The 26,046-nt window shown below is 40.6% G+C and overlaps 2 protein-coding genes and 1 long non-coding RNA gene across 3 annotated transcripts; 2 read left to right on the plus strand and 1 right to left on the minus strand.

The window, feature by feature from the left end:
* Positions 1 to 1,159: 1,159 nt before the first annotated feature.
* LOC119490512 lies at positions 1,160 to 7,711 on the minus strand. The gene is made up of 3 exons (XR_005207423.1): positions 7,699 to 7,711; positions 2,122 to 2,126; positions 1,160 to 1,307 (listed from the first exon to the last, which is right to left on the minus strand). It is a non-coding gene; the product is annotated as an uncharacterized LOC119490512 (long non-coding RNA).
* LOC119490511 lies at positions 2,298 to 12,289 on the plus strand. The gene is made up of 17 exons (XM_037773957.1): positions 2,298 to 2,914; positions 3,051 to 3,081; positions 3,178 to 3,285; positions 4,017 to 4,117; positions 4,230 to 4,316; positions 4,414 to 4,516; positions 5,299 to 5,441; positions 5,540 to 5,608; positions 5,697 to 5,763; positions 8,539 to 8,714; positions 8,808 to 8,855; positions 8,945 to 8,990; positions 9,079 to 9,230; positions 9,972 to 10,040; positions 10,121 to 10,172; positions 10,283 to 10,390; positions 10,581 to 12,289. The coding sequence occupies exons 1-17, from the start codon at positions 2,828 to 2,830 to the stop codon at positions 11,531 to 11,533; spliced, it is 2,400 nt and encodes a 799-aa protein (XP_037629885.1). The 5' UTR covers positions 2,298 to 2,827; the 3' UTR covers positions 11,534 to 12,289.
* A 2,241-nt stretch (positions 12,290 to 14,530) lies between these two features.
* wu:fl23c11 lies at positions 14,531 to 25,704 on the plus strand. Its single transcript, XM_037771529.1, has 16 exons — positions 14,531 to 14,886; positions 17,733 to 17,760; positions 17,850 to 17,984; positions 18,214 to 18,336; positions 18,439 to 18,554; positions 20,495 to 20,606; positions 20,692 to 20,733; positions 20,857 to 20,972; positions 21,056 to 21,118; positions 21,205 to 21,259; positions 21,350 to 21,582; positions 22,038 to 22,085; positions 22,193 to 22,244; positions 22,408 to 22,503; positions 22,593 to 22,631; positions 23,391 to 25,704. Exons 1-16 carry the CDS (start codon positions 14,743 to 14,745, stop codon positions 24,200 to 24,202), a joined length of 2,214 nt encoding a protein of 737 aa, XP_037627457.1. The 5' UTR covers positions 14,531 to 14,742; the 3' UTR covers positions 24,203 to 25,704.
* Positions 25,705 to 26,046: the final 342 nt, after the last annotated feature.

The raw sequence follows: 26,046 nt of genomic DNA on the forward strand, positions 1-26,046 counted from the left end.
TTTCTGAAAACATTTGAGGAGATAAATAGGCAGTACACTAACAAAATATTGATTCATATTTGATCAGCGCTGTCTAATTTGACCGTTTCATCGGAGTTCGCGAGTGATTAACAGCTGCTCAGAGATTGCTGGCTGAAGCTCGGCTCTGATTGGTTGTTTTCCTCCGGTCTGTGAAATCTTGCAGATGCCATTAGGAGCACCGGAGGACAAAGACGCACATTAGTTTTTTCAGATTACCTGTCTCATGCACTACTGTCAGGATATCGTGACCGTTTTATAAAAATAACTTTTCTTAATCATATTTGCTCCATCTCTACCCACTGCTGCTTTAAGGATACAAGATATCACAAAATAACAACCGTGTCACTGCATTTTCAGGTTTACCATATGACTACACTTTACTGACATTTTGATATCATTTCCCATAAACTGACTGTTTACATTATCAGTTGCTACATGAGCTCATGTTGAGACAACCGATGTGAATTTCCTCTCCCCAAACCAGAGTTTTTGTTTAATCTTTTCCGCGCATCGTGAAGATCCCCCACCCAACCGGAACACCCACTCACCACCACAACGTCTGTGTCTTCAGATTTGCAACCATAACAACGCCGTTCTCAGTAAAGACACATTGTTTCCTGCCCTGAGCAACGCTCCGTGTAAGTGGAAAAGATTGATAAGCATCAGTCAGTGGTTTCGACAGCACGTTTTATCACGGCAGCATATGGCCTCGTGGTGTTTTCGGAAACCTAACCCTGTTTTGGCTTTCCGCTCTAACTGGCTACCAACATTTGCTGTCTGTACCCTCCTTCTGTACACGGCACACACAATAATGCATGGGCTATCAGGATAAGAATCAGCTTTATCAGCCAGCTATGAGTACGCATAACCAGATTAGACTCCAGTTGTTGTTGCTATCTGTGTGTGATTGGTGTGGTTATAATAAGATTGTATTTAATGGAATGAAATAAACCACAAACCAGATCATTTATATCAGAGGTTTTGAAGTTGGGAGGCGGGTCTCCCCGAAGGGCTCCAAACAGTTCACATAGAATAGCCTAAATGTGTGTGATTTGGTTAAAGAGATAGTTCAGAGATACAGTAGTTTTGGGGAATTTCACTGTTTTGAATCATAAACTAATAAATGTCTTTAGGACAGACCTTTTTTATGTATTTGGTGTAGTCTGAAGTTATGTCAAACAGCAATATTAGGCTACCTTGGCTCAATTGTTGAATGTCTATGTGATCATATAACATAATCATGATCCCATAGGCATCGAGGAATTGAGCGAATCTAAGCAAGTAAACTAAAGGGGGGGTGAAGGGGCGCCTTTTAACAAGCTTTGTCTGAAGAAAGGCCCACAGTCTCAGACTTTGAAAACCTCTGATTTAGGTAATACCACTGCAGCTAATTAATCTAAATAAGTGCACGCGTGTTTTCCTCGTGACGCCCTGCTCTACGCCGATTTACAGCTGTGCCATACGCTTGCCACTCCTTAATAATTGATTTAACTGGAATCTAAGGGGATGTTCGTTGACTTGGATCAACTGACGTGTGTTTTTCAATCACTTTCTCTCCGAGTTGCTTGGAGTGTTCCTTCATGGTCTTCATGGTGTAGGTTTTGTCATAGACTCGCTTTCCAAGTACAGGTGTACCTATACCATCAACTTAAACTCCTTGTCTACCCACAGGAGATTTAACTTATGATGTGACTTGGCTCATATTGGCTGCACCAGTGATGATTTAGGTGTCATATTTGACGGGGTGAATGCTACTTTGTATTTGTACAAGTACTTGATATTGACTTGCACTGCTCCTCTGCCTGCCTGCTTGCCTTCGCTCACACAGCGCGCTCGCCCTCGCTCGCTCAGCTCGCCCTCGCTCGCTCAGCTCGCCCTCCGGCCGCGGTCGGGAGATGAGGGAGGAAAAGCCAACACTAGGATCAGCATTGATTCATGGAGAGACCTTCGTCTGGTCAGCTAACATTACCGCCAAGCAGGTGAAACATAGAGTGATATTGTGGTTTTAGCTGACGTGTCTCGCCTAACTGTTTTCACGGATGCTCGCTCACGTTCACGTAGCGCGTGCACACGGGCGAGCTAGAGCAACAGGACGCTGACTTTCGCTGACTTAACGGCCACAGGTGTCGCTGTTACAACCAACTTCTGATTCTTACAAACAGTCCCTTTAAGGTTAGGGTAATTTAGGTTTAGGTTAAGGTCAGGGTAAGGGTTAGGTTTAGGCAGCAGTTCTGGTTAGGGTTAGGGTAAGTCTCCAGGAAATGAATGGAGGCCTAAGTTAATGTCATATCCTCTAAAGGGATGGAAACACAACCTGTATGTGTGTGAGAGAGAAAGAATTAGTGTCTTCACCATCGCTTCCTGGCAGCTGATACAAAAGTGAAAGGTGAGTAGGTGTTATTCAAAATAATCTATATGATATGTGACAAGTCTACAGGTTCCTATGGGGGTATCGTTTTCTGTTGGTGCCTCAGGAGAGTATTACTGGGCTCTGAGTCAACCTTTCTCCTCCTCATGCTCTCTGTGACTGTGACGAGAGGCGGAGCTGAGGTGGACGAGGATTGTTCATGCAAAAATGTTTTGTTTTGATCAAACGCCTTCAAGGTTTAGTCAGATGAGGACTTAGAGAAACAGGCGGGCAGGTTGGAGCAGCAGAGAGTCAGTGCGCTCAGAGGATCTACTATTTGTTTTACAAGTTTTCGCTCTTCCCAGCATTAACCAGCTACATGGACCAGCGGGGAAAACTGCAGCTTCGTGATGTCACACGATATTTTTGTGACTGTTTCCTATTTTAAATGTGTTTTCAATGTTTAAACGAGGTTTCGGCACCGCGCTGGCACTTCTGGCCGTCGTGGTGTCCCCACTGCTGCTGGAATGCTCCACAGGATGTCAGGTGAGTTTAACACCACCATGAACTCACTGCAGAGATCTCTACAAAACAATCATTATGCAATAAGACATGCATATGCAATAAGATATGCATACGTTTTTGTGAATGCTTGACTTATTATGTTGTCCTTGTACTTTAGATGAAGGAAGTTGATGGAGGAAATAAAAATGGTATGTTAAAAATTATCTTATCACATTGATTATAGTATCATTATCTCCACGTGGAAGCCACATGTGTTTACTAATACTCTCCTGTTGTCTGTACAGATCATGTTGGGGCAGACTGCCCTGTGAGACTGACCTCAGTCCTGCCTCAGAAGTCTAGGGACAGTTACTCTGAATTTGTCACTGTCCATGTCTGGATGAAGACTGATGGTAATGGAGCCAAACCACAGCTGCAAAGTCCATTTTGTTATCTTGTATACCCACATTTCATCATCTCTAAATACATACGATACGATAATACTTTATTGTCAGACAGGTCTGAAATTTGTTTTGCATCACAGAAAGGACAAAGACAATCAAAAGAAATAAGGATACATACATTTAAACATTACAATCACAGGATATTCAGGGCCCTTCAACGTACATTTGATCTGGGATTAGGCTCCATATTTAGTTTTAGGATACACTGGTGTACAAAAGAGTGCTTCAGTCTAACCTTATTAAATCGTGGAACCATGTATCTCCGATTTGATGGTAACAATTCATATTCAGTGTTCAAAACATGGTTGGAGGTCAGAGACGATAGTGTTTTAGTCAGCCTTAATATGTTATCATGATAGGCTGATTCATAGAATTTCTCAAGGGGTTGACCTACAATCCTTGAGCAGATTTTCATTTGGTGGAGCAGTTTTGACTTTAAAGTAGTGGACAAACTCTTGTACCATGTAGTATAACAATACTGTAGAACACTCACAATCACAGAAGTAAAAAACAAAAAGAAGAATTTGTTTACTCGCCCCAAAAGACCTGAGGCTGCGGAGAAAGAAAATTCTTTGTTTTGTCTTTTTACAGACAAATTCGGCGGTATCTGCGCATACATAAATGATCTATGGTAAAGCTGTCATTGTCTCACAAAAGTGTGTCACACTGCTCTCTTCCAGACTTCTGCAAGGCCCCAAAGATTGAAATTGTTGTCTGGACCCCTCCCTACACAGAAAAAGAGATAATTAGGCCTGTGAGAACAAGGAAAAGACTAAAAAAGGTTTGCACCTGCCCCAAACTCTGTAAATGCCATCATGAGCCTATACAATTCATAGTAGTTCAAGGTGGAACACAATGGTATCATGTCTCTTTCTCTATTCTCTCTTTCTTAGTGTGACAATGAAATACAACCGGGTGAAACAGAAGTCAGGTGTGTCAGCCGTGTCACGCAACCACGAAGCGATACCAGATTTGCTCTGGTAAGAGGATTTTTCTTGTTTTTGGCTCAAACATACTGTGATGATATGAAGACAATTCTGATGATGATGGTGTATTTTTTTGTGTGTTTTTTTCCAGTGGGAGCTGGTACATAATTGTGTCAAGGCTGAAGCAGATGGTGTTGTTTCCGTGTCCTACAGCACAACATCAACAAACTGCAGTGTCAATTACACAGTACCAGGTACTGTATATTTAGGCTTGATGTTTTTTTTTTCATACACTCTCCACGATTCTTTCTCCATCAGAGCAGCCTGTGTAGCACAAAGGAAATGTAAGAGTCAGGTGTGATATATCCTGTCTCAGATGGGTGACACATTAAAGGAAAAAACACAACACAAAGTGTCTCAGGAAGTGTGTCGGGCCACTACGAGCCTCCAGAACAGCTCCAATGCTCCTTGGTATAGGGATGCACTTATCCGACTTTTTCAGTCCTGATACTGATAGCAATACCTGGGTTTTGGCTATCGGCCAATATAGAGTACTGCTCCGATACCATTTATTAATAAGCTGTATGTCTCACTGTGTGGAAGTGACTAGGATGATTATTTTATGTGTAAGGCAACATCAGGCTTGACTTAAACATCGCTTTCCTAACTTTGTAAAGCAAAACATAACATAAATACATACGTAAAACAACATAAATGTTGTGAATTGTTATTTATTATTCAAATAATAAGTCGTACACCCACAATTTGTCAAAAAAAATCTGTTGTAGCATATGATTCATTTCATTTTTATGCTCTTCAAAACATTCAGTGACCTCTCACGCCCTGTGACTGGGATCATTGTTAATCCTGGAAAAACACGCACATCAGGGTAGAAATGTATCAGAACAACTTAACTGTTTCTCAGCTTCACTCCCTTATCCACATTTTTCCTTCATTGCGCCACCCGTCTGTATGTTTTGACCCATCAGCGTTGATGATCATATCCTGTATTATATCACTTTTTTCTGTGACTTAGATCCCGTACCAGACTTTGATCTGTCTGTGAACCAGTCGTCTAAATCCATCTCTGTCACCGTGGAGCCTGGAGACAAAGTTCACGCCAGATGGTGTTACCAAAAAGATGCAGGGCACTGCAGTTCAGACTCCAAACTAATAACTGTAAGTATCAGAGATACATTTATCTGCATGTGTGAACTTTAGTTTGTACCCACTAAAGAAAGATTTTTTTCTGTAACATATTTGTATGTTCTTTTCAGATTGATCCATCTCAGTCTCGATCCGCTCTCCTTAACATCCCCTACCTGCTGCCCTGTGTGTGTGTGGAGGTACTATCAGCTCCATTTATTTTTCTATTCAGTCAAAATTATTATTTTCTTTTTCTCACGCCTGTACATGTCTTGTCTGCATCAACAGGTATTTTACACCCGCACAGACTCCAAGCGACAAAAGAAGTGCCCTTTTCAAAATGACAGCCTCACAGGTGGGTGTGACAGATGATTAATGTCAGGGTCGGATTGAAAACAAAACGATCTTGTTGGGAACTTTTGTCAGTTTACCACGGACGACTGAGACACTGTGTCTCAAGCTTCAGAAATACAAAACTAGTATTCCCCTTCATCTGTTAGATGGAGTCTTGCAGTCTTACACAAGACCAGTTTTAGATCTTGTTACAGTTCATACTCTTTATGTAACTTCTTTCTGTGTCTCAAATGCATCAAAGCTGCCTTGCTGGTCACAGAGCTCACTGTATTGTGTACTGAAAACTAGTTCACAAACTGTAGTCTCTCTTCTCAGCCAGCTAGATGAGGTAAAATTGGAATTCATTACACAGACTCGCTCCTGTTTTGTCATATATTGTTTAGAGCACACCAGTTTTATTAGAGAATTGTATTTTGAGAAAATCCTTAGTTTTAAAGTTGCTATTTTTAAAGGGTCAGTTCACTGAAATTACAAAAATACATATTTACCTAGTGGTATCTATCCGTGCAGATAGTTTTGGTTTAATGTGTGTCAAGGTTTTAAGACATATGGGTGAAGGGAACTTTCTGGTGCTTACAGCACTGAAAAAATACATTCGAAAAAACTCAATGATGTATTTTCAGAAACAATGTAACTGGCCAGCTATTCAAGAAAATACAGACCTCATGTGTTCAGTTTTCACTGGAACTATTTCTCTTTCCTATCAGTGGAACTACAATAGAAACAGAGGACATTGTTTCTGGAAAGACTAGTTGGTATTGAGGTTTTTACATTTGCATTGCAAATTTAAAGGAACAGTCCGATATTTGGGGAAATAGGCTTATTTGTTTTCTAGTTAGAGTTAGAGAAGATCTTGTATCTGTTTGGTGAATATAAGGCTACAGCCAGCAGTCAATTAAAGCTACGTTTGGTAATCTTCTTCAAAAATTAAAAATTTAAATTATCATTACATCCCAACAGCTATAAATAAATCAAATGCTCTGACAAAAAAAGGGGGGGGGGAACGGTATCTGTCTACCTACCTGCCCGCGGTCACTCTGCCTGTGCACTCATTGCACGTCACCAGAGTCTTCCACAATGTGCTAGCTTGACAGCTGTGAGTAATAATAATAGCCATGTTCGTTGTTTACGCTCATTATGATATTTATTTTATTTTGCCTTTATTTAACAAAGTAAGTCAATTGAGAACCAAATTCTCATTTACAATGACGACCTGGCCAAGAGGCAGCGACAGAAGGCAAGTTGATACAAGCAAATTCAAAAGCAGGTGCAGTGATCAGAAAGTATTGCTTGTAATGAGTTATTAAAAGAGGGTAACAGAATGAGGGTGTGGAGTTTTAGCATGTTCTGTAACTCATTACAGTCAGTAGGAGCGGCAAACTGGAATGAGAGATAACCAAAGGAGGTGTGGTATGCTTAGGTTCATGATAATCATTTTGGGGGAGTGTCTTTGGAAGGAGCCCTGAAGGGATGTAGTGGCTAAAAGAGTGCCTGCAAACTTGGGAAACCCTCATGATTGTTAAGGTAAAGTATTGATCTCGAATAGTTAAAGTTAGGCGTTGATCTCAAATAGTTAAGGTTAGGATAGGTCGTCGGGCAGCGAGTCTCGCGAGAGCTTTTGCAAGTTTTCGTAGATCTCAGATCAAAATTTGCAGTTCGTGGGCTCCCTTCTAGACATGACCCTGAAAGGACGGGTTGTCAGTGTTGCAGACCTGGCAACTTTCTCTCTAGATTTAGGGACTTTTGGAGCTAGGGCTGCTAGCTACTTCATTGGATATGGGAGAGGCGTCGACCTTCTTATCTAAGCTTTGGCAATAAAGTGAATAAGCATTGGTATTTCCCAAATAGTCTCTTTAATTCCATTCACCTGGATTGTATTGGGATGGCGAGTGAAGTTTCAGAGACAAAAACCCAAACTAACTGCATGGCTTGACACCAGAGGGGGTGAGAAATATGTGATAACACTTCATTTTACAGGCCCACACATTTCATGGTAATTAGGTGATAATTAGCAAGTAACCTTTTTAAATTTTTTTGGGAATTACTGCCAAATTATCCCAATATTTACCTCAAAATGTAATTACTTTATTATAAACATTATTTAATAATTATATTCCGCTATTTCCCAATAGCTGGTAATTTATTTAATACATTTCCAGGAAAAGAATACAAAGTTGATTGATATGCTTTATTTCCATGTCTGCTGGTAAATAGATAATAATTAGCAAATAACTTCTTTGAAATTTCTTTAAAAAGTCCCTGAATCATTACATTAGCTACCAGGTTACATTTGTGTAGACAATTAAGTCACAAAATGGTGAGATTTGTGCCTGATCAGAAGTATCTTCTATCAGTTCTGGTTTTCTACCTCCTTCTCAAGCCAAACGGCCCTATTTTAACCATTATATGCTATTTCAGCATTTAATTATTAAATAATGTTTATAATAAAGTCATTTTTAGTCAATTTTGATGTAAATATTGGGGTAATTTGGCAGTAATTCCACATAAATTTCTAATAGGTTAATTTTACGTTTGCTAATTATCACCTAATTACCATGAAATTTGCAGACCTGTAAAATTAAGTGTTACCAAATATGTTTATTTTGTAAATTAGAGTATCTGATCCTTTAGAAGCACATGTTCATACTTTACTGTATCACTTTGATACTGCTTATTATGATGCTATCATTGCTGTGGGTTCATTAATATCTTGGTTGGCTTACCACAACCGCATCCTTGGATAAACCACAGTTGTAAACATTTGCGTCCTCAACAGATGTCGGAGATGTTTGGCTGTCCTCTGAAGTCACGCCGTTCGAGTCAAGTTTGATGTGGCGCTCCAAGTGCGACCTGAAGGTCTCTGCCTCCCTCTGCTGGAGGCAACACGAACACCTCTGCACACCTGTACTCAACTCCACACTGGAGGAGGAGAACGACGATGAAACAAGCCTGGTAAGTCTGGCTGGACTGCTGTTGATATTGGTGATAAATTCCTGATTGAAACTAATAAAGCTTTCTCAAACACCCGCTGTGTCTCCTCAACAGGTATATAACACATCTGCAGTGGACAAACACCCTCAGATGTGTGTGCAGGTGAGAATTAGCCAGATGTGCTTACATTGATTGAAACATGTCAAATTGTTTTAATTGCAGATTCACATACTTGTGTTTCATTTTTACAGTTTTCTCGACAAGGCAGTCATCACATCCATTGCCCCTTCCAGGCTGGTGAGTCAAATAGGATCAAAAAATATTCTTTTTCCTGATAGCTGTGATTCTCAATGTATCTGTCTCCCTCTCTCCTTGTCCTTTACAGATATGTCTTCATGGGAGGTGTATATTGAACCAGGCAGGCAGAGTGTGTCTTTGTATCTCACTTCTTTCGTTCCTGCAAAGTTCTCGGCTCAACTCTGTGTCCTTAATAAGAGAGGATGTACACCCATGGGCCAGGTCCACTCAGTGACAATGGTAAGCATGTGTTTGTGAGCAGAGTTGTCCCTGACCAATTTGGTGCCCTAGGCAGGATTTTAGCTGGTGTCCTTGCACTCTTTTGGCACGCGCGGAAGATCAAATCTTGTTTTTATTAAAAAAATAATTAAATCTGACCAGAATGCACCAGTAACATTAACAAAAAAAAACAAGGTAAGGTGATATATATCTTTTAAATGAAATTGTCTTGTTTGAATAGGCTAAAAATCCAACTGCAGCCTACTGGTAGGCCTATTTCCAACATAATTGAATTATCTAAAAGTGAAAAATAGAACCATAGGTTATATTTTAATTAGACTCTGCCTGTCTCATTGATCACCATGATCTTAAAACTGAAATTATTCCCTTCCTCAGTTCTTGGTTTACTTGGTCATCTGACTGGCATTAACATTACTGTCTTTTGAAGGCCGTTGCGGATTTCAGTTTTTAAGATAGCTATAGCGATGAATCCACTGATACCACACGTCATGCTAGCTTACTGGGAGAAGGGCTAAATATCACTCCAAAGTTGAGCCGTCTTTATCGCGACGTCCACCTCAGTGGCAAACGACAGTGTTATGACCAGGCTGTTTGTGCCCCCTCGGGCACTTGGTGCCCTACGCACTGCGTGTGTGCCTAGCGGCCGAGTTGTTTGTGAGAGAGAAAGAGCTAAAGAGAGAGAGAGAGAGGGAAAAGATGGAAATTTAATGAGTAAATATGTGACTTTTATCCATTTTACAGGAAGAGAATACTGCTGAGACGAGGATAAATGTGCCTCTTCATTTTCATGCTGGGAAGCCGTGTGTGCAGGTAAAGTGCATGCCCGTGAGACAGGTGTTTCTGGCGTTACCTTTTCTCTGTTCTCACTCTTTCAATCTGCTTTTCTGCAGGTGTGGCAGTCGGATCCTGCTCTTCGTGGTAGAAGAATTCTGTGTCCGGACTGTGAGTCTCAAGTTTACCATCGCTTGAGCTTTTGTGCATCAGTGCATGACTGCATGCATGCACACACAACTCCTGCAAATTAAATAAACACACCTTTTCTGTTTCTACAGACACGCACAACAGATGTGGCATGTATGCTGTGGCAGCTTTGATATTAGTGGCTATTGTTGCATCGCTGGGAATTCTCATTCACCGTCTCACCAAGAGTGGAGCTGCAGGTCGGTTCCTCTCTGTCTTTGAGTGGTTGCACGTCTCCCATCTTCAGATTTTGTGTTGCCTCAATTGATTTATTTGATTGATGCCTGATTGCAACTTTGTTAAATTCACAGGAAGAATTGGAATTCAGCCAACAAATAATAAATAATCTCTTCTTTTTTTTTCTCCTCTGTCTTTTCCCCATATCTCCAGGTTGGCTCTGTATCCAGGAGCCAGTCTTGCTGGTGTGCTCATCAGAGCAGTCAGCCCACGTCTCTGCCGTGTGTGCATTAGCCTCAATCCTACAGGGGGAACTAAGTGCCAAAGTGCACATGGCATTGTGGGCCCAAAGCTCACAAAAGCAGGCTGGGACCGGGACCGGGACCGGAGTGGCAGATCTGGGTCCACTCCCCTGGCTGTACGGGCAGTGGGAAGCCGTGCGTAAGGCACAAGGAAAAGTGTTGATTATTTGGAGCCCTGGAGCCACAAATACCTATGAGAAGTGGAAGGAGGAGAGGGCAAAGATTGATGAGAATGAGAGAAAAATGGACGATTACAGCAAAGCAGAGGTGAGACATGAGAAAATAAGAGTAGAGATTGAAGAGGTTTTGAAACCAAATGGAAGAAAACACAAAAAAGAGAAAGCTGCAGGAAAAAAAGGTGTAAAATTATGTGATGATAAAGACTGGTACACCCAGAGGGAGCCCTCTACAGTGATCGCACCAGTGTTTACGGCTGCTCTGGCCTGCCTAGAGGGGGCGCTGCAGGAGGACAAAGGTCAAGGAGTGGCCCTTGTCTACTTCCAGGGTCTTTGCCACAGCAGGGACATCCCAAAGGCCTTCAGAGGTGTCCCTCGGTACTGCTTACCGCAGGATTTCCGGGGTTTGATACAGGAGCTGGGAGGGATGAGAAGACAGACAAAAACTGGTAAATTCAGGTGGCACTGCTGGCCCAGGCTCCTGTCTAAAGTGCTGTCAATATGGCTAGCACGGCAGCTAGCCCAAAGACTACAGAAACTGCTGCCTCAGACGAAAGGAAAGAAAATGCAAGAGCTGAGCGTCACACCTTCAGCAAACATGATGTCTGATAAAAGCAGGTTCAAGTTGCCACTGGCAGCCAACATGGCCAGGCTAGGAACTGTACAAGAGCATGAGCCTCTCCACTAGTCGCCATGGTGAGCAGTGAAACTTGAATCTCAAGTTTCACCTGTCTGATGGGGACAGACTTTTGTTCTGCTGGAAACATGATACATGAGATACGGGAGCCGGTGTTCCATTGTGAGCGCCTCAGAGCCAAACGCTCTGTAAGAACTTTTCATTACTTGACAACCCATCATGTGAAAAACGGCACCACTTGTTTTGCATATTAAGAATAGGTAAATACTCTGTCCTGTCCGCATTTAGCCTCTAAAAGAGGCTCTTTATGTTGCTTTCGTGTATGAGCCATAGTGAACACCTGTCTTATCTACTGTATGCAAATATGCTAACCACTATGAAAATCTGTTTGCAAATTATACCTCACTCTTCATGATGCATTTAATGTTTGAAAATATTGCAACAGCAGAGGTGACCAGCTTTATGACTGCAGAATACAGGAACAAGCACATTTACTTAGGATTTTCTAAACAGGGACGTTGAGCCAGACCTGTCCCAGGATCGCCAGTGTTAGAGTGCAACAGGTGGAAAGATGAAGTGACTTGTATTGAAGTGTGCTCGACCATTTGGCAGTTAATTCATGTGGTCATGTACTACTACTGTTGCCTTTAGTATGGGAAACTTATTATTTAAGAAGACGTATTCTGCTTATTTTCAGGTGCATACTTGTATTTTGGGTTTCTACTACATGTTCACATGATTTAATGTTAAAAAAACTGTTTACTTTTCTCATACCGGCTGTGCTGCAGCACCTTTTATCACCCTCTGTCTGAAACGAAAGCCCAGTCTGCTCTGATTGGTCAGCTGGCCCTCTCTATTATGATTGTTCAGCTGAACCTAACTATTCAGGTCCGCTTCAGCTCCGCTCTAACTTATCTTTGTTTGAGGGCATGCCATACTAGCTGCTAGGCAAACTGTGTTACTTGGTGACATCACCGTGTTACAGAAAAAAAGGCGGGACTTCAATCAAGGCGTTTCAGGCAGTTCAGGAGCAGTGTTTCTGTGGGGGAGAGTAACTCTCTTTGGCGTGGACTTTGCAGACCTTTCACATATACAAAAAAATATATAACATACTAAAGGACTGGGAAAATGCACAAAAGCATAATCGGGCCCCTTTAAATCTGTGCACACATACATACTGCCTACTAAGAACTAAGTATTAATCCATCAATGTTTTGTTATTTATTTTTCACAGCATACTGCACTTCTTTATTCAGCAAACATTTGATTGCCCCTTGAAGAAATATTTGTTCAGCACTGTTGGCATTAGAACATTTTGAATGGAAGATAATAAAAATGCTTTTAATATATATAAATAAAGAGATTCACTTACTGAAATGGCCAAGGCAAAACTGCTTTTATATGACTGAAATCTGTTTTTCAGCATTCAGTGTCTTTTTTTATAAGCTTCATGTGTTTTCTTGAACCTGTTTATTCACTTGAGTTACACTGAACGACCACAACATTAACAAATCTCCAGGATTCTGACCTTCTTGACAGGAATACTAAGGAAGTAAATCATCATTTACAGTATCAACACTGGAATATCATGTTCAGCATGTAATGGTTAGTCTCTTAGTCTCAGGAGCGTAACTTCCTCTGATGTGGACACTGAACTAAGACACACTTTTAATAAGTTCTATAGACTGACTGTCTGGACTGACTGTCATTTCAGAGGGAGCGTTCTTATTGGCTGTGTGTTTTGGCTGGTGGGCGGTCCTTGGTATTTCCTCAACAGATCTCAACATGGCTGCCGGGTCACAAACTTTTCATTTTACAGCTAAACAGTACACTACAAGATGTTTCTGAAAACATTTGAGGAGAGTAATAGGCATTACAGTAACAAAATATTGATTGATATTCGATCAGCGCTGCCTAGTTTGACCGTTTGATCGGAGTCCACGACTGATTGACAGCTGCTCAGAGACGGCAAGGCTCCAGCTCGGCTCTGATTGGTTGTTTTCCTCCAGTCTGAAATCTTACAGATGCCATTAGGAGCACCGGAGGAAACCGGAGGACACAGAGGCACAGGATTTTTTTCAGATTACTCTTCTCATGCACTACTGTCAGGATATAGTGACCGTTTTATAGAAATAACTTTTTTTAATCATATTTGCTCCATTTCTACCCACTAAAGCTTTAAACCAAGTCTTCACCCTAAAATGTCATGGTTTACGATATGCGGGCGTGCATTTTGTCCCGAAAAGGAAGGCGAGTCCCCACAATTCGACTGTGTATACAGATTTGTCTCCGCAACATGAGTAATACACGACTATACACACAATAAAAATAACTTTGTTTTAACCATATTTGTTCCATTTCTACCCACTGCTGCTTTAAGGTGTAAATCACACAAAGTAACAGAACTGGGGTAATAAAAAAATAGTCATAAGATGGGAAAAGAGCCTATTTCATATTTTCCAATACAGTACTCATTTGAATTTTAAGTATATATGATTGGATCCCCAATAAAGATCACTGTCTGTTAGTCAGTTTAATCACATGGGAATAGCTTTAAGGCCATAAAATAAAGAGCTGAACCTTTCCTTTGGCACAAACCGCCAAATACATTTAAGAGCCACAATGATTTTGCATTTTATGTTCGCTCTCTCTAAAGGATCACAGTTAACGCAGGTGGTGGAAGGGCCCTATAATGCACCGTATGATAAGCAAGAATACAAACTATAATCTACAACATTGGACTTAACCGACCTTTGATTGCGGTTAATAATTAACTTTTGCACTCCAACTGAAAAACTTTCACACAACAGTGTCTATTCATAACCAAGGTGCCAAGGTAGTTTACAGTTAAAGTGGCATTGTGAGAAACATTTGACCTTATCTCATTGCTTCATCAAAACATGTTTAATCTGACAACAATCATCACATCTGCCTTTGGCCTTATTATAAATCTCATATTTGTGTCATGACTTCAATTCTACTGAATGATGACGACAGCCAAGCAGGAACTTGTTGTGACGCGTTTCATCCACCCTCACCTGAGCAGGTGGCGTTGGGACACGCCCACCTGCAGAGCTGTCAATCATCGTGGAACAACGTCCCAGGAGCGCCACACAGTTTGGTGTTGTGTTGGACACGCCATGGTCACTGGTTTCTCCGAGGAAATATCACCACCATGCTGTGGATGTGAGGATACCGGGCTCTCCTCGTTGTGTCTCGGATGTGGAGAGCAGATCTAGCCGTGGATCTCTCCCAGAAACATGGCTCTTCCTCTCCTACAGCCACATCATGTTTCTCTCCCTCCACTGCTGCTGCTGTCACTGCTGCGTGTCTGGCTGCTGCTCATGTCCGCCAGCGCGCTGGAGGTGATCGACCTGGACGCACCTGAACTCACCTGTAGCCAGGTAACAAGTCAAAACGTTTACATGTGCACGAATAGAATAGAATAGAAAGCTTTATTGTCATTGTATTAAATACAACGAGATTCACAGTTGCCACTTCTGGTTCAGTGCTTTAAAACAAATACTTGACAAGACTAAACGAGGCAGATAAAACATAGAACTGGTAAAAACACACACACAGTTATAAAGCAAATAAAACAGGTAAAGTAGATGTAATAAATAAATAGAAACAGAAGTGTTACACTAGAAGTATAAAATATAAAAATAGATTTAATGTAAACAGATGTAATTGCACTTGTAAAATAGGTAGAGTATATAAATAAATGTAAACAAAGTTGCACTTGAGGTGTATATTGCATCAAGGATATATTGCACAGATAAATGTATTCACATTCAGTGTATTAATATTGCACAGATTTATTGTTTGCAATACATCCTGGTTTTGAGTTTTTTCATTTTGTTTTTAAATCATATTCGGGATATGTCATAAACATGGACAAACCTGGTAATTCATATGCCACATGTGTACATGATCATAACCAATGATGATCTGTGTGCAGTTGTGTCGTTCTGCACCATGAAGGTGTTTAAATCAGTGGTTTTCAAAGTGGGGTCTGGGGACCTCCAGGGGTCCTTGAGAGGGTTCTAGGGGGTCCCCATATGGGAATAATTAATTTTCACAATAATTCCATCCATAAGTAACACAATAACAATAATGTTATAATAATAATAATGTATGACTATTTTGGTCATGGATTTAATGCAATTTCTGTAATAAAACATCTTAAAGCAAAAAAAAACAACTCTCAGATGGGAGACCCTTCTCAGATGGGGGTTCGTGATCTAATTTGTGTCGGTTTAGGAGTCCTTGATGTGAAAACGTTTGAGAACGACTGGTTTAAATGTCACAGTATCTTGGTTTCTAAGTTCTTATCGAGGTTTCTAAAACCAAGATGGGATGTGTACATACAGTAAGCTGTACTAACCTCAAACAATAACTTCAATCTGTAAGAACAGATAGGTCTATAGATTTTGTGTAATTGTGTATTATGTACTCGGTAGTGAATTTATAACGGCTTATTATAATATATTATTATTGTTTGATGTTTTTTATGAGGTCATTTGTAAAATGGTGCATTTTATAATACAAGACAACAGCTAAATAAAAAACAGTTATAGGTTGTTTAGAATTTAGTTGATCTAGTTTTACTTAATAAATATTACTTGGACTCTGCTTAATTAAGTGTGTTACCTCCACCTTTTTTTTTTAAGTTGTTGTTGATGAAAAATTGAACCAATCCATACATGCAGAATAACAAAATTTAGTGTGCAGGATACAGGTTTTTGGGTGAATTGGGAGAGACAAGACAGAGAGGGAGAGAAAGAGATATCAGAGTTTAATGTCCATTACTTATTTACTATTGTGCCTGACACCTTACTCCACTGCTCCGTTTCCAAGAAGGGATGTTGTAGCTAGATTTTTCTCTGAATTTTGCTTCAGAGATGTAAATCAACCCCTAAGAACATCAATATTATGTAGTGTCAAATACACATACAAGCACAAGAAGTAGAAGTATAAAGGAGCATTAACTGAAACACTTGAAATTGAAGGTGTAAATAATCAATTTAATGATGGCTGAATTCCATTTAGCGGCTTCTGTTTCAGGTTCCTGGTATTGTGCATGCTGGCTCGCTGTCTCGCGGTCACTCTCACTGGGACACTTGAATACAATGGAGCCGTCGTTAGTATCAGTAACACTTGTGCTTTGCCTACTATGACAAGTCAAAATGTAGGATGCTGTGAAAAAGGCCTATTGATTAGTACAATTGTACACCGGCACCCGGTCAGAGACGATAACATTTCTCGCTGCGGAACCCTGTCACTTCACAAGACACGGGAAACCTTTGTTGGTCTGGAGGAGCTGCAGCAGTTATTTCTGCACAAACGTCCACTTTACATTCACTAAATATTCTCAGAGCTAAACCATCTCTTCTGCAGTGTGTAGTGTGCGCTTGCACGTGTAGAGGTGGAGCGAGACAGCGAGAAAGCTTGCGGTGTGTGAGTGAAGGCAAGCAGGCAGAGGAGCAGAGACTCCGGCCACACGTGAGTGCCCAAATGCGAGCGCGCATGGGAAACCGACCCGGTAGATTTATACGTGTAAGAAGTTACAAACAGTCCCTTTAAGTATGAATGATTGTTAAAAAATAAACATAATACAGACAGATAATTGTATACAGGAAAACTCATCTCTGATGCAATATTCAAATAATCTGCTAAAAAATTCATCCAAATCGCTCATTTTACACAAACTTCCTGCAGTTATTGCGTTCACTATTTGGGCTAATTATACAGTTTATCAGTTGTTCTGTACTGTTATTGTTATGCATTGAATATGATATGAAATATCTATATGTCACTTAGTCTCAGGGGTCGTCAGCTTACTCAATGATAGAAAAGGTGTACCTTAAGGAAAAAGGTTGGGAATAACATATAGCATATGGAGCATCATTGTTCTTAAAGATAGTCCCTCATTTGGTGTGTTGATAATGGTGGTCCTAAACTGATTCCACTCCCATACAGTAGATCTAAATGCAGATGTCACTTTAGTCACTATTCTTACTGAAATACTATATATACTTTGATATGTCACCTGTCTGTAGTTTCCATTGCTATTATGTATGAAACTTTGAAATTGAAATGAGAATGTATTGCAGTCAATGGCTTTTACTCATGTAAAGGATCTGAATATCTCTTTCACCGCTGTCGACACCTACGCTACTCAAGTTTCATTTCTGGTGAGTGGATTTGTTGGGCATTCAATTCTCATCCACAACTTTTCTTTCTCCAGGGTTTGACTGACTGCCACGTGAGCTCAGGTAGAGACACCATCAACACCAGTGCATCTCATATCACGGTAATAACCTCACAGTTTATCTAAAGCAGACACTCTTCCACTCTTCCACAGACTCTCAGTACGCTGCTGCTCTGCCCGATCCAGTTGATACGGTGAATGTTACAGATGTGCAGCTTAAAGTGATTCTGCGCTGTTCAGCCACACAAGACTGTGATCCGTACCTGCAAATCATCATCGCAGTCCAAGGTAGCTTTGTCGTCAATAGGTTGACACACCTTGAACTTGTTTTTCCTTTCCTTGATGTGTGTCATCCTTATCACAATAAGTGTTGCAATTAGTGTCAAGTCATCCCTTGAGTAGCTGCTCCCTGCATTGTTATCAAACTTGTTTGACTTGTCAGCTTGTCAGTTGTGGTCTTAAAACATTGTGCTCTCCACTGTAGTAGGCTGTTTACTGACTGTGATCGTTGTTGCAGAAGTTAGTAACACAAAGGAGGTTTCTGAAGAGGTTTCTGGTGACCATAATGATGAAGAGGAGTTATTTGGCATGAATCAAATGGCAGAAGGAAGTGGTCACGTTGTGCCTCCTGAGCCAAGAGGTATAGAGTCATAAGCTCAACACATAACACACACAAAGTCACACACATACTGTTTCTAATCACTCAGTTTACTCTCCCTCTTCTCTACTCTCTGTGTTACAGCTTTGGTGATAGTGTGTGTCAGCTCCCCAGGCTCCATTGACAGCTGCAAGACACTTGAGTTTAAACCAAGCTACTTCGGTTCAGACCAAACTTCTTCTCAACGGCCCACACATGAGGCAGCTAATATTGTTGTTTCTGCTGTTGTTGTTTCTGTTGTTCATTAATTAACTAGTCTCAGTGGTGGAAAGTAACTGTAGATTTGCTCAAGAATTGTACTTAAAGGACCAGAGTGTAACATTTAAGGGGATCTATTCGCAGAAATGGAATATCATTTTAATATGTATGTTTTCTTTAGTGTATAATCACCTGAAAATAGGAATTGTGGTGTTGTTACCTTAGAATGAGCCGTTTATGTCTACATAAGGAGCGGGTCCTCTCACGGAATCCTCCACGCTTTTACAGTAGCCCAGAACAGACAAACCAAACACTGTGTTAACCTTTCCTCCTTGGGCCGGAGTCGATAACGTCACTCACTCCGGAGTTAAAGCTGAAGTAGGCGAGATTGGAGCATATTTGATTAAAAAAAGTATTTTTTATAAAACGGTCGCTATATCTTGACAGTAGTACATGAAACAGATAACCTGACAAAAAGCATGTGCCTCTGTGTCCTCCGGTGCTCATAACGACATCTGCAAGATTTCACATACCGGAGGAAAACAAGCTGATCTGAGGTCCGCTGTCCAGCTGCCGTCTATGAGAGTCGGCTGTCAATCACTCGCGAACTCCGACCAAACAGTCAAACTAGGCAGTACTGATCAAATATGAATCAATATTATGTTACTGTAATGCCTATTTCTCACCTCAAATATTTTCAGAATCATCTTGTTGTGAACGGTTTAGCTGTAAAATGAGAAAGTTTGGGCCGCCGCCATTGTGAAATCTGGTGAAGGAACGCCCAGTTCCGGTCACATGCCAATCGGAACGCTCTCTCAATGAAATGACCTGTGATTGGCCAAAGTCTCCCATCACGGGCTAGATTTTCTAAAGCCTGAAAACAGAGCCACGAGGAGGTGCAGACGTCTAGTTATCTCTCAGAACACTTGAATTACAATATGCTGAAAGGTTATTATGGAATTTTTGCCCAATGATGCCAAAAATATTCTGCCTACTGCAGGTTTAACCACACTTCATATTCTCAGAGCTAAACTAACTCTGTCTTCTGCTCCACTGCACACATCCGCATCTCTCTCTCTCTCTCTCGCTTCACCACTCACCTCCCACGTACACACACTCAAACACAATCTATGCACTGGCTCTACTCCAAATGTCCTACGCTACTCTTACAACACCTGGCTCTAGAAAGGGCCGTTCACATTTTCACATTTTTGCATCGGACACTGTATTTGCACAAGTTTAAGTTGGTTGCAATCTGCAACCTCACCGCTAGATGCCGCCAGATCCTAGACACTGTTCCTTTAAGGAAAATGTTGAGATATTATTCCAGTAGTGATATCAATTTTACATTACTTTAAACTTCTACTTCACTACATTTATTTGACAGATGTAGTGACTAGTTAATTTACTGATTGAGACTGTGCATAAAACACACAATAATCGTATAAAAGAGGCCTACAGCACATTGTTAAGATTAAACCAGTGGTTCCCAACAATTCAGCTTGTGGCTCCTTACAAAAAGCAGCGGCTGGTTGGGGCACTTTGCCACTTTTCAGATGTCTGAGTTGTTTGCAGTTTCACAAACATTTCATCTCTAAACTTCTCAGATGGCTTCATATGAATAACTGTTTGAGGCCCAAAGATGTAAATTTGCCCATTATTTTACAAAAAAGCAAAGAAAAAAGAGAAAAAGAATGTGAATTCAAGACTTTTATTTGTAATGGAGTATTTTTTACATTGTTGTCTTACTTATGTAAAGGATCTTAATACTTCTTCCACCACTGCTAGTCTCTCACTGTTCTGCACTCCGTCTTATTGAAGTGCTCAAAGACTAGTTTCCAAAATGTCTTTGTCTTTTAGTGTGTTTGTTGTTACTGATTGATTTATATACTTAAAGTTCATGTGTATATATTTCATGAGTATATATTTCCTACAAATGCAGCTGCTGTTGAGAGAGAAAACAAAGTTTGGCATTCCTGTTGTGGTCCACGTCCATGAGCATTCAGAGGGAATGCAGAACATTCAAAATATCACAATCCCATCTTTACTAGACGGTGAGGTCAAGCGCTGTAATGTCTAAGCAAAGACAATGAATGGCAGCTTACTAATGTCACTGACCATCAATCTCCCTTCTTTCAGTTTGCTCCATGAAACTAAAGGGGACTGAAAAGAAATGTTTTGGTAAGATGTGTTTGTCTCCGCCTGTGTATCTGGACTAACATGTATTGAGTGCCAGCAAAACCAGTTTTACACACTTGTAGAGTGATACAGCTCAATTATAAATCATGATGGTTGGTGTTTCAGTTCCGAGACTCCGAGCTGATCATAAGAGAAATGGGGTCCTCCTCCAACTGGAAAATACTGATGACGATCTCACGTGCCGGGTGTATTGGAATAAAAATGGACAGGAATTTGCGTGGGTCAGTCAAGGCTAAACTTTTCAATCTGCTCTGTTAGTCAAAAATCAATATTGTCTGTGTAACTTTGTTTTTAACCTTTGCAGCCCGAAGACAAGAGAGAAATGGTCTTTCCGTCAAGCTTTGTTGCACCATGCCTGTGCTTCCAGGTAGCTTCACATGTTAATTATAACTGACAAAAAAAGGTCAAACATTTTATTTGGGAAATAGATTTTTTTTCTTCTTTCTTTTTCAGGTACGGTGCAATGGAAAGCTTCCAAGTGAATCCTGTCCTTTCAAAAACCACCAAGGTAAAGAAAGTTCACTGAGGTCAATCTGAGAGCAAGATAAATTTGCAAGATTAATTATTTCACAGCATAGCAATGTTTCTTTTTGTTCAGATGCACTCGAAAGAATGCAGCACAGTGTGTCTGTGTCTTTGGAGAAGTCTCGGATGAGGGACGGTGGGACAGGGCTGAGCTGGAACATGACTGCCCTCTGCAGACTGGACGCAGAGGTGAGGCTGTGCAAGAAAGACGTGGCAGGAGGCCAGTGTGAAGAAGTGACGGGCTCCAGACAGACACTGCACAGCCATGGAGATGCTGGCTGGAGGGCAACGCGCAGTGGATACTGGGTAAAAACATCAACAAAAACTTTCTTTGCAAGCTGTCAATCACTGTTGGAAAGTAACTAAGTAGATTTACTCAGGTACTGTACTTACGTAGAATTTGGACGTACTTCTATTTATTACCTTCCAGAGTTTCCACTACCATTTATCTGACAGTTTTAAATAAAGCTACCAATGCTTATGGACTTTTACTTAAGTAACATTTGAATGCATGACTAGTTGAGTATTTTTATATTATGGCATTGCAACTTTCGCTCAAAATAAAGGACCTAAATACTCAATCCACCACTGCAAACATGCGCCTAACCCTCACCCTGAAGGACCACCGTGGTTTTAAATGTTGTTATTATTAATTGTAAGTTGCATATGCTTTACATTATTGTATGTTTAATGATGAATCTTTCTTCTTGGTCATTATTTATTCATTCATTCATTAATTTATTTCTTAATTTACTTTTCAGAAAACAGGAGATTTCAATGTGTCGTCACATCCTCTGCTTTGTGTTCAGGTGATCTTTGTTCTTGTCCTGATATATTAAATATAATCATAAACATGTTCCACTGCTTCTTCCTACACTACATACTGTGCTAACTCTTTCACTTGTTTTTCTTTTAGATAAAGATAAAGGGGATGGAGTCATACTTAGAGCCCCAGTGTCCATTTGCGAGTGAGACTATTAATTATTGTCCAGACACAGATTAAGTGTGATTAATGTTTAACTATTAGCAGATAAATAATTACACATTCACTGTACACTTAGCAGTATCTGTGAAACTTCTTTAATATGCTTTTTTAAGACTTCTGTACTTAATAATTTATTTATTTTCCAGCATCTCGATGGAGATGGAGCCTGCTACTCCTCATCGGACTACTACTGATGTGTTTGGCCATACTAGGGGCCTATCTTATACAAGGGGTCCTAAAAGGTCAGTTTTTAATGACCTATCTGTTGGTCATTAAATATTAATAGCACCTTAGCAAAATACCTCAATGTGTACTTCTGTTTCCCTTCTAGGCTACATGTGGAGATGGTTGAAAGAAGACGATGTTAAAGGTATGAGGAAGCCTGACAACTAACTATTTGTTTAAACATGATAAAAGCTCTTAAGGGGACTTTGGGTGTTTTGAAGTGGGGTTGTATGAGGTACTTATCCATAGTCAGTGTATTATCTACAGTATAGATCACAGTCGACACGCCACCAGTTTGGAGAAGGAGACAGGAGTTACCGCACAGAAGCAAAGCAATGTATGCTTGCTGTGGACGGGGCCAGCAGCAAAAACGTCATTTAACCACCGAAAAGAAAGGCCCACCTAAAAAAATCAATATCAGTTTAACTGTATGCTATATTTAGAATATTTTTACCGTTAGACAACTATAACGTCTATGTTTCCGACAGGGAACTGAAGCCGTTATCTATGCTCTCTCCAAAGCAACGAGACAAAAACAGTAATTTTACAGTTTTCGGAATCCGAACTACCCAATGTCACACAATAACACAAACAAACTGACCAATTGAGGCAGCAGTAGACCAACAACCCTCTTATTTTGCAAGGTAAAATTAAAGTTTTTTTCCAATGGAGTCTGGTGGATTTGGTGAGCGCATAGATGGATACAACGGCTTCAGTTCCTCGTCGGAAAGGTCTGTCTCACGGCAAGGTAATCCGGTGAAAATATTCTAAATATACGTCCACAGCAGTACATTGCTTTGCTCCCGTGTAGTAACTCCTGTCTGTTTCGTAATACACTGACTATGGATAAGTACTTCACACAACCCCACTTTAAAACACCCAATCTAATCTTCCTCTATTTCAGGTGCTGTGGGTGGAGGTCATGTAGTGTTGCTGTACCGACCTGATGACGACCAGGCTTTGCCAGAGCTGATGAGTCACCTGGGCTCGTCCCTCCAGGCCCTGGGCTTCAGCGTGTCTCTAGACCTGTGGAGCCAAGCTGAGCTCAGCGTACTGGGCCCCGTGCCTTGGCTCCACTCGAGACTGAACCGACTGCAAAGGCAGGGGGGCAAAGTGGTGCTGGTCTTAACCCAGGCTGCCTGGATAAGGGCTGAAGAGTGGGGAGCTCGGAGCTGGGAGAGAAACACTCCCAAGGAGAGGAATAGAGACATGGAGGAAGAGAAGGGAGGAAGAAGCTGCGCTGCATCTTCTCCCTGCGTAGATGTTTTTACTGCTTCGTTGAGCTGTATCCTAGCAGACTATTTACAGGGCCGCGCAGGCGAGCGGTTCATGTTGGTGCAGTTTGAATCACTTCCACCTGAGCCTCCGGGTGGTTTCCGGCCGCTGCCAGAACTTTTCCGCGGCCTTCATGTCTATAGCCTCCCCTCCCAGAGCCTGGGCTTTCTGACTGAACTGGCCGGGGCTCGGCAGATGGCTACTGCTTCAGCCAGACGGAAAAGAGCAGGGGGGCTCAGGATGGCATCCCGAGCTCTGGCACGAGGGCTGTCGGGGTTCACGGCAGGGACAACAGTATTACGCCTTGCAGGAGTGTCCCAGAGTTGTGTTGGGGTAGGAATTGAAGACTCTGGGGAAACAGTGCCCTTGCAGCCCTGTCTTATCACGCCTCCCTCCAGTCCTGACTCGAGCCCCAAGGTCAGTGAAATGGATTGGGTCTGACAGCAAAGAACGACACAAGACAGTTTGGGGATGAGCGGCCAGTAATGACTTGAAGTGATACTCTGGGAGATAAATCAATATCAGTTTGCAGCTGTTACATTTGCTGATATAAACATCTGGGGTTTAGTTGAAAAGGAGTGAAGTGTTTTATGTGTCAGAGGAAACAGTAGTTCCTTTTTCAAATAAAAGCTGAGTTGTTAGCTTGAGCTCTTGCTGCTCCAGAAAAATAAAACCAACAACCTCAAACAATAAAAGCTCACACACTACTTCTAAAAGTAAATTCAAGGAAAAACACATCAATTGATACACAGTTTGATCACAAAGTGGTCTGTGGTGAATATATTTGAAAACATTAATATATATAATATATAACACATAACATAACATAACATATTTACTAGTGTTTGACATTCTGCATGCACTATCTATTGCTAAAAGTACTGACATGAAGATGTTTTAAAACAGAAATAAGCTATTTCCTTTTTCTTTATACATAAGTTTTTCAGTTGCTCTGTAGGCATGGTGAGTCTGTTTTATACTGTGTTTTGTCTTACCGTTTAAAGTTGGATTGAATAAAGAATCTATCTGAAACATGTCAGATGCTCTTTTGTACAAACGATTGTTAATTCTTATTCATTACAATCACGACATGAGATGTGTGTTTGCAGAGCGACACCTTTACATTTGTTTAACATGCATAAAAATGAAAGGTGCTATTGATAACATTGATAACATTCAGCCACTAGATGTTGCATTCTCCCTCCCCCGTTACATTGCATTTACTTCACAACAAGTCGTTGCCAGGCACTTACCACCAATCTCAGCCATTAATCCGTTTTTTTCCCACCCTAACTGACGACCCAGAGATACCACGTGATACCAATGTCGTTTTTTTCCCCACTTTGTTTATTAGGTTTCACATCTTAAAAAACACATTTTGTGTACAAAAGAAACAGTAAAACATTTTTCATCTTTTTCTTTTAAGGAAACAAACAGACGTAAAAAATCAAGCATAATAATCCCCATATTAAAATAATAGTAATAATAATAATAATAATAAAACAAAATAATAATAAAAAAAGAAATAACACAACGACAATGGACAAGGTGTGTGTTTGTATGTGTACGCGGCAGTTTGGGGTAAACAAATTGTATAGGAAATGATGAAAACAAACCATACTACAATCTCACAGCTGCTCAGGCAGATATGTAATGAAAGGTTGCCGTATGCTGCTAAAATTATTCTTCGGTCCTCGTAGACCAAATCTTATCTTTTCTTGCTTCAAAAATTGTAGTGTATCTCTGATCCAATGTTTAAAGGAAAGCCTGCTTCTAATTGAGTAACATGAGTGTTCTGGCTAAAAGAGCGACATAAGCGATGCAATTTGACTGTGACAATGTCGTTGTACCATTGGCTCACAAGACTTGTTAAAATTGGGAACCAAACGTCAGATATCTTCAACAGAGTTAAACAAAACATTCATTTTGGACCCGCCAAAATGTTCAAATTGATTCAAATTGTTTTTAGGAAAACTTTTATTCGGCACCATTCTAAAGGCTATGTGGATGTATTATTATTATTTTTTTTAAATAATATGCATCTACATAAAAATGTTATCAATAACACCTTTAAAGGTCCCATATCGTGTTAATTTTCAGGTTCATAGTTGTATTTTGTGTTTCTACTAGAACATGTTTTCTTGCTGAAATGTTAAAAAAAACTTTTTGTTTCTCATACTGTCTGCCTGAATATGCCTGTATTTACCCTGCGTCTGAAACGCTCCGTTTTAGCACATTTTGACGGAATTGCAACAGAATTGTGTTGCTAGGCAACAGCTTGGGTC

Source organism: Sebastes umbrosus, chromosome 6 (genome assembly GCF_015220745.1).
Source record: "Sebastes umbrosus isolate fSebUmb1 chromosome 6, fSebUmb1.pri, whole genome shotgun sequence".
NCBI lineage: Eukaryota > Metazoa > Chordata > Actinopteri > Perciformes > Sebastidae > Sebastes > Sebastes umbrosus.

What these genes read in the sequence shown, in the direction of transcription:
- wu:fl23c11 (XM_037771529.1), top strand. Translation starts at nt 14,743, where the DNA reads ATGGCTCTTCCTCTCCTACAGCCACATCATGTTTCTCTCCCTCCACTG. An exon ending in GACTGAAAAGAAATGTTTTG is followed by an intron (nt 20,734 to 20,856) that starts GTAAGATGTGTT and finishes TTGGTGTTTCAG; the next exon opens with TTCCGAGACTCCGAGCTGAT. An exon ending in CAACGCGCAGTGGATACTGG is followed by an intron (nt 21,583 to 22,037) that starts GTAAAAACATCA and finishes TTTACTTTTCAG; the next exon opens with AAAACAGGAGATTTCAATGT.
- LOC119490511 (XM_037773957.1), top strand. Translation starts at nt 2,828, where the DNA reads ATGTTTAAACGAGGTTTCGGCACCGCGCTGGCACTTCTGGCCGTCGTG. An exon ending in TGATGGAGGAAATAAAAATG is followed by an intron (nt 3,082 to 3,177) that starts GTATGTTAAAAA and finishes TTGTCTGTACAG; the next exon opens with ATCATGTTGGGGCAGACTGC. An exon ending in CAAGGAAAAGACTAAAAAAG is followed by an intron (nt 4,118 to 4,229) that starts GTTTGCACCTGC and finishes TCTCTTTCTTAG; the next exon opens with TGTGACAATGAAATACAACC.